General features: G+C 35.9%; 1 protein-coding gene across 3 annotated transcripts in view; it reads left to right on the forward strand.

Annotated features, from left to right (window-relative positions):
• The first annotated feature begins 2,155 nt into the window (after positions 1-2,155).
• LOC124369123 (protein DENND6B) overlaps positions 2,156-14,809 on the forward strand; it is a 69,766-nt gene continuing 57,112 nt past the window's right edge. For all 3 annotated transcript variants that reach the window (XM_046826882.1, XM_046826883.1, XM_046826884.1), the window contains exons 1-2: positions 2,156-2,427; positions 8,884-9,106. In XM_046826882.1, coding sequence (XP_046682838.1) covers positions 8,915-9,106 — 192 coding nt within the window. In that variant the 5' untranslated portion in view covers positions 2,156-2,427; positions 8,884-8,914. The remainder of the gene's footprint in view (positions 2,428-8,883; positions 9,107-14,809) is intronic.

The following is a 14,809-nucleotide window of genomic DNA, read 5'->3' on the forward strand; positions in this document are numbered from 1 at the left end:
CTTACAAAATGCGGGAGACCTGGAATATTTTCTTAGACTCTCTGAAGAGACTGTTTCTACCCAACAAGATCGAATCCAAGAACTACAACTCGAAGTCCAGCATCTCAACAGAAACCTAAACCAGGAAATATCTCTAAAAGAGGAAATCATCGATCAACCAAAGAGTGATAAGCTTATATCAAATAGTACTCATAGACATATATATAAAAGAACCCCAAAAACCCCTCCCTCAAGTATGAAAACGACATTACTTCCCTTAAATCTAAAATAGAAAATATGTTCTCCATTGAGGAAAATTTAAAAAGAGAAATGGAGGGCAAAGATATGACCTTGTGACCCGATTATGACTGGGAGAGACAGCCAAATTCCCTCTAAAAAACTGAACCCGATTATGACAAGGAGAGACAGCTAAACTCCTTCCAATAAACCGATCCCAGATATGAGAGGGAGAGACAACCAAACTCCCAGTAAAAAACTGAGTCCAAAAGAGAGACTTCCATCCACCTATGACAGCCAAAATACGAGGAGATCAAGAATCTTTAGATTACTTTTTCATGAAGTATATAGATTACTACAAAGACATTATTCAACACCAAAAACCATCAGCCTCATTAAGTCACGCTAAAACCCCAATGTTTGAAGGGACCTCAATTCCAGTCCTAGTAGTTACCAGTATTCCAAGTACTAGGAGGACAACAGACAGTATTATTACTTACCCAAAAAAACTCCATCGAAAGTCCTAATGAGATCAATAATTTTTAGACGTATCTCTAAAACCACACCACAACAGAAAAAGCAAGACAAAAACTCAAACTCCATCTCTACATGAGAAAATGCAGAGTTAACAATCTTTCATCAAAATGCTGACTGGTTGTGCAATAAAATTGACATAATGAACCACTTCCTCAGCACTACTAATCCAGACATTGTAATCATCACAGAACATGGACTCAAAAGGACAAATTTAGAAACCACTTACGTACAGGGCTACACACTCATTGAAAGTTTTTGTCGATTACACCACCAAAAAGGAGGAGTAGCAATTTTGGTGAAAGATTATATTAAAAACTATGCAACCGGTCTGGGAGGAAAAAAATACAGTAAAGAGCTTGTATGTGAGCTGTCTGCAATAAAATTAATATTGAAAAAACGTCCTTCTACATTATTGGAATCTACAGACCAAATAACAATTTTGATGAAGCGTTAGAAATTTCATCAACCACCCTTGACTCTATAACTTGTGAAACTAAAAACTCAAAAATCTTTACACCCAACCAAATTATACACAACACACATCTTACTGACAGAAACCTGGCACTTCTTAATAATCCGTTGGAAAAAAAAGGATGAACTGATGTACTTGGCTCTTCATCAGCAGAAGTCTCCTATAATAAATTTTTAGAAATCATGACATACTTGAACATACTAATGAACTTGGCATGCCCTTATACCCATACCCACATTAAGAAGAAAAAAGGCAACGAATTAATTATGACCAAGAAACAAATTACAAGCGTGAACAATTTCTTATAGCTCAAGAAGAATACCTGCTAACTGGTACAGAATAAAACAATTCTACTGCAACAGAGGGAAATAGGACCTATAACCTTCACCTCAAGGCCCAAAGAAAACATCTGACATCCAAGTTGATTAATGATGCTGACAACAAAAGTAGAGCTATACGGAATGTTATAAATCAAGAGAGGTGCAAAAATAAGTGTACACATGAACCAATAAAACTTAAAAACAAGAGTACACTGACATCAGACACCATGATGAACACCATGCAGAACAACTCAACGAATTTTTTGCAAGTATCGCAAACAACACACTTGCTCAAGCTGTCTATGATGGAATGCCTGTTAATATAAATAAAGTGTTTGCTAATTTATAGTGAATCAGAGATCTATTCCAAACACCTTGGTAAGTTTATCAGCATAATTCATAATGCATAATATAGGAATAATAAACTCTTGGCGGTGAGTGAAATTCAATTCAATTATAAACTATATTAATAGTGCATAATAGATACTGCAAATATTGGCACTCAAAGGTGAAGTCAAAGGCTTACCAGATTTTACATTTACCGGACTCACCGGTTTCTGTCAGACAACATAATATGAATGGGGGCAGAACATAATTGAAATTAGAAGAAGAACAAGTGGATGTAGATTATTGGAATAGTGTCATTATTTAATATGTGTTTTTATTTTTGTTTTACATTTGTTTTTAAACATAATTGAATAAATAAATTGATATTGAGTTGTGGGAACTATGTACGTAGTGCCGAACCTGAATACTATCCATGACGACGTATTATTTTCCCTTATTTAATTTAATTTAAAGAGTTTTCAACATAAAACTAGGGCAGTTTTAAGGTTATAATCGAGGATTCAAATTTCACACAACTTATGTGAACTTTCTAAGGTAAGGCCGTTGTTTGTGTGTTTAAATTAAAAGTTTAATAAATTTAATCTTAGAAAGATTATTAAACTGTTAATAATTTTGAGTCTGTTAGCATGTATCTTATACAGTAGGCATATAAACTAGACAATAAACTAGACAAAAAACTGTTGTAATGAAATTGATAAATTATTTAATTGTTTGTAGGCTAATTTTAAATTTAATTGATTTAATATATTAACAATTTAAATACAATGCATAGAACCACACAATTTACATAACATTTTTGAGTTTAGCCTTAGATGCACATTTACTAGACTATGAAGATTATTTTTGTCGGCCTTATCTCTGTCTTTCATATGTGTAACATAATATTGTCATGTATTTATTTAGTAAATATTTAGAAGTCTCACTTTATATAATGTTAATTTTTTAGCGTAAAGTACTTAACAAATATTAAGGTTAGCAATATTAAGAAAAAAGCGAGGATAGGCTTAGTAAGAAATATTTCCACATGGAGTAAAAATACCGGTATTTATTTACAATACCGTGACCATGAAAAATGGACTTTTTTTCATGGGTTGGGCATTTATAGCCAAGTGTTATTATCACAGGTGCATATAAACTGGGGGGAAAGTATATCATTGTATTATATTGATGCCTTTCGGGCATTATTGCATTAAAGATGGAAAATAACCGACAAAATTTTGTCGAACAACACTTGGAGGGTTAAGGATCAGGGGCATCACGTGATCTGGGATTCGACTTTTGCAAGCTCGAGTTAATTTTTTTTCTAAAAGAGCAAGCAGTGCGCAGCACTGCGCAGCGGGCAGGCATCGTTGACAGGATTAACGTCATCATTTCAGTAAAATTGCCAGAGGTACTGTCAAAAACAGAGTTTTCAGAGGATTTCAAAAAATCGTAACTCCTTTGATTTTCGTTGCCGACGAATTTTTTCTTCACTATTGTTTTCAGGAAAAATTGTAGTTTTCAGGAAAAAAAAATGAACATACCTTTCCATGGTCACGATTTTGTAAACTGATACCAAAATACCTCAATGTAGGGAGTTCCTTACCTTAAGCCCAAAATAGGCTACTGATATTTCAACAAATATATATATATATATATATATATATTAAATATTAGAATAACAGAAAATAACTGTCATTTTGTTCATGAAGCTAACAAAAACTTACATAATGTACTCTCTGACTCTCGCCTATTTATGGGCCAACTGACCTAACCAAGGATCTAAAACCCTTCTCGAGAGCCTGCAGCCTTAGCCATGGACTTACTGCTCTACATGAGGGCCTATTATCGTACTTAAGAGCCAAACACACTATCCAAGGGTTTACCACTCTACCCGAGAGCTAACAGTCCTACCTGAGAACCATACATCCTACCTGTGGATTTACCACCCATCCAAGAGGGGTTTTGTCCCTTTAGGAGACAATGTATAACCTATTTTATTTTTTTAAACCTTCCTCTCTTTAATTTAATTAGTATTGCTATCCTAGTACTTATTAAGCACTTTCCATTATAAAATTAAACAAATAATTTGAAGTAGGTCTTGTACATAAGTAACAAATAATTTCCAGCAATTAGCAAAGGTGATTTATTCCTAAAGTATTTTTACCAAGTAGTATTTCAAGAAATATGCCAAGGTTATTATTTGGAGTGCTAATTTGGTGGTAGTGACTATTTGTTCTTGATTTACTCTATAGCCTCTAAGAAACTTCAACACTGCTTGCAACTTTGATCATACTTTACAATGCAAGTAGACCTTATTACAATCATATATTAGGACATCTTGAATATAGGTTTTGCCTTAAATGAAAGTAATTAATAATACTGGATCAGAATCTTGTTGAAACTTAAGTTTTAAAGCTTTTAGCCTGGAGAAAAAATTATTACCTCTAAAAAATTCTGTGCTAATTTTTTGACAGTGTTAGAAAACCACTGCATGCAAAATAGTGATTATCTATACATGCATTTTGCATGTTTTTGTATAACAATTATTTTTCATATCTTGAGGTATTGAAATGTTTCTAGTACCAAAAGTAGCAGAATCAAATGCTCTAAACAATACAGTTCTACAATATTTACCAAAGCCAGGTAATAACATGTTGTCATGTCTTTTTGTGATCATGAATAAAAATTATCGATGAAAATAATTTTAATGCCTTAACCTTTCTTATACCTGTTATTGAAAGTCCCACACAGTAAGGATGCCTCTACATGTTTAAGGAAACCTAAGTTTTTGTTCTCCATCGTGGAATATAGGCTAGCTCTTAAAACTAAAGATAAAATGTGCGAGAATGTTAACTGAACGTCAGAAAACAGCTACGTACCGATTGTTGCTATTGGCTCCCTGTTATCGTTTCAATACTGGTTGCTATAGTAACTGAATGCTGTTTTGCACTGTACGCTGGTGTGTTTTTTTGGACGGCTTTTTCCATGTGGCCATGTGTTCCAGAATGGCAGTGCAATTCTTGAGATCTGCTCACAAGCTCTGTTCCTATATTGAAAATACCCAATAGGATAGTTCACTTCTGGCTGGGTTTATATCTTATAGTTTAACCTACATGGGTACATAAAAAAGAACAATGTTTCACTTAAATTTGGGCAATCTTATGGATGTCTGGGAGTGACATATCACTAACCGCAAATGTCGGGATATTGCGGTGAAAAGGTAGATCAATAGGTCTATTCTACTCTGGGAGATTACTGTTGGAGTTGTGAGGCTCCCTCAGTGTTAAGGGTAACCTAACAGGGATCACTTCTGGCTGGTTTATACCTTCTAGTTGAACCTCCCACTGGGCACAGCAAAAACCGATTTGTCACTTAAATGTGGGCAACTTTATGGTAAGAGCGGCACATCTCCAACCGCAAATGTCAAGATTCTGGGGTGCAATGGTAATTCGATAGGTCTATTCTACTTCGGGAGATGACTGTTGGAGTTGGTGGGGTTCGTTCCCTAAGTATCAGAGGTTCTTGCTAGCCTCAACAAAGGTGTGCCACCCCCTGCCTGCTTTGACTAGAGAGGCCTGTTCAGAGCTGGCCTCCCCTTCTTCTGGGGGGGACATAATTTGAGATTAGTGCCCTAATTATTCCTCATGGATCTCCATAGGAGGCGACTCCTACCCCCTAACCTTACCCATCCTGAATATCCTGTCACTCTAGAAGCAGCGCTAAGGTCCTTTTAGAACTAAGTATAATTTCTCAGCTTTTTGTCATGAGAGAGCAAAACAAATTCTTTTAATTATGTATTACATGTTACATTTTTGCATTGTTTACGGCAACTGTGGAATAGCTTTAATTAGGATTGAAATTTAGTTAAAAAATATTATGATTGGTTTTTCTGTTTTCAGTGAACTGGCAAATTCCATCTGTTGTTTTATTATAAATAGGTATTTGTAAAAAATATCTTTGGGTCAGTATAAATTTCTTTCATATTTTAGTTTGACAATCAGGCAGTCTTAAGAGCCATTATAGATGTTGCTGATCAATAAGATATCATTATCCACGCACTACGCCACTTCTTATCTGTCCAACCTGAAACGTTGTGGCGCTCACGTGATCATAGCTTGATTATTAAATACTAACTCAAGGGATGTAGTGAAAGCGAATTTTAATAATGCGTTTGGCATAGTGTTAAGTATGGCTTAAGTATAGTGTTAAACTATCGTTTAAGTTTCAGTTTATCAGTAAAAGTACAAGTTTAGGGTGGGAAAAAAATTTTTGATTTCTATGATCAACCCTTTTGATAGCCACAACAAAATTCCTTTGTCAGCTCGGAGTTGTTTATTTTAGATTGTTTATTTCAGCTTAGGTGGCCACTACTGCTGACCGTAGCAGTTTCTGTGTCAGCTCGGACATATTTAGTATTTTGCTTTTCCTCTGAGGTTGGATGTCAAACACAACTAGCCATTCAGAGATTTATTATTATATTCTGAGTTTTTGCTTGAGTAATTAAAAAAAGCTACAATGGTCAATAGTTGGCCAGCTTTGGCCACCCTATCTGAGAGACATTTTGGTAAGTTTAACTACCAAGCTGACAGTGATAGCGGTGGCTATATCACTGGTCATTTGACCTAGCAGAAAATTCTTAAAACATGATTCCGGTGCAAAGGAATAATAACATTAACCGGCATGTATAGTAAGATGTTCATTTGTAACCTTTATGACAATATAGCATGTGGAGCAAGAATATTAATTATTCATTTCTGGCTCTGGCAGTACCCTTTTTGGCCATCTCAGAAACACTAAATAATCTTTTATACATATTCACTGATTCATTCAATGATACATGCAGTATCCATTCTTGCAGTAAAATTATGAGGTGCTAGCACATGTAATAACATATGAAACGGAGTGCTGTGACTCATAGACTGGTCAGAGGAACGCAGAGAATGCCTGGTGTTGGTATTGGAATGGCACTCCCTCCATCTCCATAACAGATCTGAGACAGTCAGTGACCTAACAATCGGCCAGCAAAGGGAGGTCAGATACTTTTCGGACAAACCTTGTATGCAGTGGTCCTTTAACAAAAAAAAGCAAAACTGAGATATTCTACGCATTCTTATTGGGATAAACCAACTTTCAAAATAACAGTCCGAAATGCTCTCTTAATAAATCCATGACTAGATTATATTAAATACCGTGCACAGATGACAAAATGATAGCAAGTTGTAAATTTTGGTACTTACGGAAAAAACGTATTAGAAAAATATCAGTACACTGCTTTGTAGAGGAAAATTTAATACAAGAGCTAGTTAGTAGTGTAGAAGTTCAGATACTTGGAAATAATAAAATTTATAATTTTGGTATCAGGGATCAATTATAAACTATGGTTTATGAAATTTTTAATTTGAGCCGGAATCAAAAATATCTTAGTTTGCTTATTGATATTGGTGGGTATTGCCTTAAGTTGGTCAGGTAGTTGATTCATGACCACGTCCTATCTTCAGCTCGGCTGGCTACACTAGTGGTCCTGGCTGTTTTGCTGTTGAGCTCATCAGACCACTATGTGTGGCCGAATATTATGTGCAGTTATAAAATTAAATCCTTATAATGGCTGGAAAGTGCTGCAATCTCTCGGCCAAGTAACTAAATTAATATTTCTTTATTTGCAGCACATACCATAGTAAACATTGTTCAGAATTATTGTTTATCCGAGTGTCAGTGTCACTAGCTGCTGTAATGTATCTCATCAATGTACGAAAGTAATAATACTTTTCGTGGAGACAAAAGCTTAAAATATAGTTATGAGTTTATATTCTGTTTTCTAATAAAAATACTTTTAAAACAGATCAACCTATAATTTAAATTATGTATTACTTGGTTTGTTTAAAAGTCAAATAATAAATAACAAATCGATCAAGTTTCAACCTTGAAACTCATAAACTTTATAAATTATTTGAGAGTATAATTTAAATCTCAGTCTTTTAAAGAGCCAAAGATCAAATACTGCCATTTAAATCCAAGTAAATGTGACCTACATGGTTACGCAAGCACCGAGTGGTGATGTAGAACATAGACAATCACTATGCATGGCGCACCAAACTGAGAGCACAACCACCTGAGACTAAATCCGAACTGATTGAGAGATTAGTTTTGGCCACATTAGAGTCATCCCAATCACCAAGAGTTAAAACTATAAATTAAGTTATACTATAAAATAAATTATAATAAATAAATAAACTATAAATTAAACTATAAAAAGTAGTTTAAGTAGATCACTGACAGTCTAGTTTTCGAAGTATACTTATCAGAACACAACCATACATTAAAAATCTATACTTTTATTAAAGTTGGATATGTTATATTTTCTTTCAGAAAGGCAGTCTGACAGTTGAAGGTTCAGTGCTTTTATCACTAAAAGTCTCCTATATGCACATTCATTTGTTTAAGTTCAATTGGACTATATGTTCTTTCTGAAATATGAAGCATTAATTCTTTAATTTTAATCTGAAATACAAGAATTAATAACTAAACAAATTTACTTTACTGAGGTAACTTGCACCACATATACCATATTAATAACTAAATTAAATGCCTATCATCGAAATCTTTCAACTGTAAAATTTAGTCTTAAAGCAAAATATCTCACATGGGTTCGTGAGGGAAGATTAAAAAAGATATAATCACCAAATCTCAGCCACATCTTTAATATAAGTTGAGCTGGTGTCATTAGTTTTGCTCAAAATTCCAAAAATATAAATAAAAGAAAAGAACCTGAAATCTAGGATTTTGTAATTTGGTGTTCTCCTTGGTGTGTTTTATGTTTTTCCATATTAAAACAAATATTAATATGGCTTTGATCATACACATGTTTATTATGACTAAAAACAACCTTAAAGACATTGATAATGTGGTATTTAGCTTATTATAACAGTTAAAGTAATTGATGAAACAGTATTTAGCTGCACAAAAACAAATGTGATTTTTCTTAGATAATCATGTGCTGTTACTTTTTAGTGATATATGATAAACCAATGGATGTCCATCAATGGCTTCTGAACAGAAAGGAGAAAGAACAGGAGCTAAAGATAGTGGAAGTCAAACCATGTTATCAGAGCAAAAGAAGGAGAAAGCTGAATGTAAATCACAGAATAAGCCGACTCCCTGGGAAAGATTTTCTAACTGGATCCACTGCATCTGTATTGTCACATTTGACTTGGAGCTGGGACAAGCAATTGAGGTACTATTATTGAAAACTGTACTTTGAACTATACAAAGGTAGTAGGAAAACAATCCTACCTGAATTGTATTGGCTTCATTCTGATTCATAAAATTATTTTCAGATTGCCTATGTTTTGCACTTTTAATTTTTTATACATACATACTGTACTTTTAGGAATAATAATTTTTTGTGTTGTCTTTGATTAATTTTTTTCTACTATTTAGAAGTTATGTTTTCTCACATCACACCCTATGTTACCTTATTCATCATGTATCAGCCTGTAAATATATTTAACGTGTTCATGACGACGTTTACCCCATTGGGTACACGCAATCTTTTACATTAGCTGTTGTGTTCCCATTCGGGAACACATGGGTTTTCGTAAAGCATGTTGTGCACCCAATGGGGTACATGTTATTACGCATTTCCATATTGCTTTTTTTGTTAGCCTGTCTTGGTGGTTTGTTAAATTTGATCCAATGCTTAAATAAATACCTCAGACTATCATGTATCCCGTTGGGCGCACAATTGCTTAATCTTTTAACACTTTGGGTACATATAAAAACATTTAAAAAATGTACGGAAATAATTTGTTTAGTGCAAAATGGAGAAGCTTACATATTTTTCTTGCTATACTTAAGACGTTTAATGTATAAATAAGATTAAAGTTTTTTGGCATTATTATTGTAAAATTCAACAGTATATCAAAAAATCCGAAAATAAGCTGTTATTGTGAGCGTGTTAATCAGTGAAAGAGCCCTCAATTAAAATTTTCTGTGAGCAATGACAAAATTATATCTTTATTCTCTTTCAGCCTATTAAAGCAATTCACATAGTCATCATTAACTCTTCTACTGCCTTTGACATATGCAACTTGATATGTAATGGCTGCTAAGCAATAAGTCAGCTGATTGTCTGAATGTTGACGACTCACACCACAACTGAAAAACGCCACAGTGAAATTCATTAATGTGCTGATATTTGTTGATGAACGATGTTGAAATCCGTTTGCACAATAGCGAGAGCTATAATTTTTATTTTATGTAAATTCCATAGAAATCTATTTATTACAATCGCTCTCAAGACTGAGTATTCAGGATTTTTTGGATTTTCTCCGATCACGACCCAGAATCCAAAACGACTATAATCTGAAAATGTATGAATGAATTAATATTTATTTCCCAATAATACAAATTAAAATACATATGTTTCTTATATTATAATTTATTTTAAAACATGAAGAATGTATTAATTAATTATATATATATATATATACAGGGTGGAGCGCGGTAATTTGCTTTTTTGCACTGCAGGCTGTGGCGGCACTGTTGGTCGAAGAGAGGGAAGAGTGGGCGTGGCTTATAGTGGCTGACGGGAGATTTGTATTCCTCCGCGTCCCAATTGCCATCATGCAGTGGACACGAGAGGAGAGGTCATTTTGTGTTGAAGCGTATTTTTCAAATGCCCACTCGATCATTGCAGTGCAGTGTGCTTTTCGTTTACGATTCGCTGTTCCCCCTCGCGGACGTGTTCCTGGTCGGCAATCAATTGTAAATTGGGTAACTGCATTCAGAACAGCAGGGAATGTGTCGTGTACGAAGGGGACCTCAGACAAGGATTACAACACCGGAAAACATCGATAGAGTTAGAGCAGCAGTACTGCAATCTCCAAAACGCTCTGCTCGGAAGCAATCACTTGCTCTTGGCATTTCAAGACGTTCTCTCCACCGGATTCTTCATGATGAACTGAGATTTCACCCGTATAAAATGTGCGTGGTCCATCAATTGTCAGCACGGGACTATTTGACACAGCGTACTTCTTGTGAAGACATGCTTGCAGCTATACCGCGTGAGGCAATTGTGTTCTTTTCTGATGAGGCACATTTTCACCTCAGTGGGTGTGTTAATAAGCAAAACATGCGCTACTGGAGTGAAACAAACCCCAGAGAAGTCCACCAGAGACCTCTGCATTCAGACCGCGTCACTGTGTGGTGCGCCATATCACGATATCACGAGTAGGCATCATTGGCCCTTAATTTTTTCAGGATAACCGTCGTGCCATAACTGTGAACTCCGAACAGTACTTGACTATGATACATGATTTTTTCAGCCGGCTCTTGAGGCAATGCAATTAGAGGATACATGATTCCAACAGGATGATGCCACTGCACACACAGCGAGGGTTACCATGAATTGTTGGAGGCAAATGTTTCCTGGACGGCTTATCTCTTTGAGGGGTTATGTGAACTGGCCGGCACGCTCACCAGACTTAGCCCCATGCGATTTTTTCCTTTGGGGTTACCTGAAGTCGAAGGTGTATATCAACGGAACCAACGGAAGACCTAAGGAACAATATTGAGGCTGAAATTGGCAGAATACCAGTCGAAATGCTTGTTAGAGTTAATGAAAACTTCAGAAAACGTATGTAGCAGAGTGTGGATGCAGAAGGTCGACATTTGCCAGATACATTATTTAAAACCATGTAATTTAAAAATTCCCTTACTGTTCAATATAATTAAAATAAAAAAATAATTTTTTCTAAGGTTAATAATTTTTTTATTTCATTTCCAAATCAGCAAATTACCGCGCTCCACCCTGTATATATATTTATGTACTGGATACAGTTCCTTAGGGAAATTAGAGTCTACATGGGCAAGTAAGCAAATTTAGAAATTTTAGCAACAAGTAAATACCAAAAAATAAAAAGACCAATCAAATTTTTATGTTAACTGTTTTAGTGGATGATCTTTCTGTAAATAATGACAACCTCTTTAAGCTAAAAAATAATCAATATAAACAATATATAAAGATCGATAATTAAGAAGCAATATCAGTTGGATAAAGTTATTATCATCCAGGAGCAGCAGGATGTGCAACATGTGTGATGACAGAGGGGTAAGTGAGGGGAGCAAGGTTAGGTCAGCCTGCTGTACCTGGTCAGAACAATGGCCTTGACTTCCTCTTCACTGAGACTGATCTTGCTCAACTTTGTTAATATCGGGATGTTAGAGAATGTGATCGGAACTTTACATAAGCCGTTCTGATACTTTTCTTTTAAAAGTTGACAATGCCGGTGTTAGAAAAAGTTCTACGCCTTCATAGTTCAAGCATAAATTTCTGTAGAGCAGTTGAGAAATGTAATAGCAATTAGTAGTTGAAAACTATTTAATAAGATGGGAGGTAGTAATATATATGTTTCTAGAGTATCTAGTGCTGTAATTATGAGTAAATAAAGTTTTAACAGTAAAAACTCTAGTCTCTTGGAATAGGGTGATCGTTGGGTAAAGCTTACTTTTCCTAAAAGCCACTTTTAATATTTATTTTTATTATACTAAGTTTATGTATTACAGTTTTATTTGCTCCACCCCACGCAATGACAGTAACCATACTGTACATATGCAAAATAAGCTACTCTAATTTCATTCTCGTTCAGAATACTAATTAACTCTTTAAAAGCAAATATATTTTTCCAGTTTATTTCTGAAATACTCAACATGTTCCGTCCATTTCATACGATTGTTAAATATAATTCCCTGATATTTGTAACTGCTAACACACTGTATATTTCCACAATTACTGTTAGTGTGATGTAATTTGCACAAGAGTGAATGGTCAAATCTGAGAGTTCATAATCTGATTATGTAGTGAACGAAATAGGCATAAATTTCGTTTTTGAAATGTTTAATGTTAAAATATTTTGATCAAGCTATTTTTTCACAATCATCAAATCACGTAGTGCATTTTGACGGCATACTTCATTCCAGGTTTTTCCCCTTGTTAAAACAAGAGTGTCATCAAAGAGAACTAATTTATTTGTTATATTCAACATATATATATGTATATATTATTGATATATATTAATAATAATATAGGCCCAAGTGTGCTCCCTTGGATCATTCCGTAATTAATGGGCATTTGATCACTTTTGACACCACAGATCATTGTTATCTCTCGCCTATCAGTGAGGAAGGACTGGAACCAGGAAAGAGCTCCTCCTTATTTTGTTGTAGGAGAAGTGATCACCCTGTTGCATAAGGAGAGATAAACATTTTTGATTAGTCCTGAGGCCTTTCTCCAGGTTTTGGATATAATCCTATTTTCCCCATTATTTACTAAAGCTTTGCTATAAGAGAAGGCTACTCCACAGTCAAGCTTTGAACCTACCTGAAGGCTTTCAGTGTCTGCTGTCTTGTTCCCTTGAATGCCTTTGTAGCCTGGCACCCAGCCAAGAGTAACTTTGTTCCTCTTTGCCAGTTCCACTAGTGTACATTCCCTTACTGCATTTGGGTCAAAGGTGTCGAGCGCCTTAAATGCTGCCTGACTGTCTGAAAGTATTAAATATTCTGCTCCCTTGGACATAATTTATATGAGCTTTCTGGAGTATGTTTCTATTGTCATGATCTTCGCTTGGAAGACTGTGGCATGTTTTCCCAGGGGCTCTGCAAATTTTGCTACTGGCCCATATACTCCAAACCCTGTCTAGTGTCTAGGCGTGATCCATCACTGTAATACTTCAGAACATCTTTAGTAGGGTAGGTCTCCTTTTTACTCCATTTATCTCTATTTTATATGGTAACGAGATATGGTTTTTCAAAGGAGTGTTTCTTAACCATACTCTCAGAAACATATGTTATCATTTCTGCCTCAGGGAATTCCAGTATTAATAACCATGTGTCCTTCTGAGGAAGCAGGCTTAATCACCTTCCTACTCAGAAGCTTAATTGCACTTAATGCAGCTGTCTTATTCACCACCTACCCCAGAGGAGTGTATCCCAGTACCACTTTCAGCGGCAGAGTTGGACAGGAGCTCATTGCCCCAGTACTGCATATACAAACCTGCCTTTGAAGACCCTGTAGGCTCTTGGCTGCTGTATTCTGTTCTACTTTTGGCCACAACACAAGAACTGCCTATATGTGACCATTGGTTTATTATGGCTTTATTAGATTCAATACTTCATTGTGGGTTTTAGTCCCCATTTATATCCAAAGTCAAACACCAAGAGCCTTTGTAGTATATATATATATATATATTTTTTTTTTCCTTGGGCTGGCCTACTGTCATGCACTTAAGCCTCAAGGGCTTTTTGCGCACCCCGGAAACACACCATGAGGCCCATCAGTCAACAACTTCAGCAGTTCAACAAACCCCCGAAAACAACCTATCAAGTCCTCCTGGGAAAATTCACCACCCCTGTCCAAACTACCAAAGATGGCATACCGCTCTCTTGCTATTGCAGGGCAATCAAAGAGCAGGTGCTCAGCAGTCTCCTCCTGCTCATTACACCTTCCACAGAGCGGATCCTCCTGAAGGATGCCAACTCTGTGAAGATGCTTCCTCAGATGACCATGTCCCGTAATGAGACCAATGACCTTAGAAGACATTGATCTGTTTAATGAGAGAAGGTCCGAAGCCACCTTGGAGGAATGTGATTGTAATACCATTCTACTCACTCTCAAACCCGGATGCAACCTCCACCTTCTCCCATGCTCCGCGCGAATCCATTTCGAGATAACCCTAGAGGATTCACACCTTGGAACGCCGCAGAACGGTTGAGGGCCCGTCATAATCGTCGCTGAGCCCTGGTTGGCCAGGGCATCAGCTCTTTCGTTCCCAAGAATCCCCTCATGACCAGGAACCCAACAAAAGGTTACATTGTTGATTCTGGCAAGGGAGGAAACGGCCTGATAGCAATCCCAAACCAGTTTGGATTTGATCACGCA

Source organism: Homalodisca vitripennis, chromosome X (assembly GCF_021130785.1).
Source record: "Homalodisca vitripennis isolate AUS2020 chromosome X, UT_GWSS_2.1, whole genome shotgun sequence".
Classification (NCBI taxonomy): domain Eukaryota; kingdom Metazoa; phylum Arthropoda; class Insecta; order Hemiptera; family Cicadellidae; genus Homalodisca; species Homalodisca vitripennis.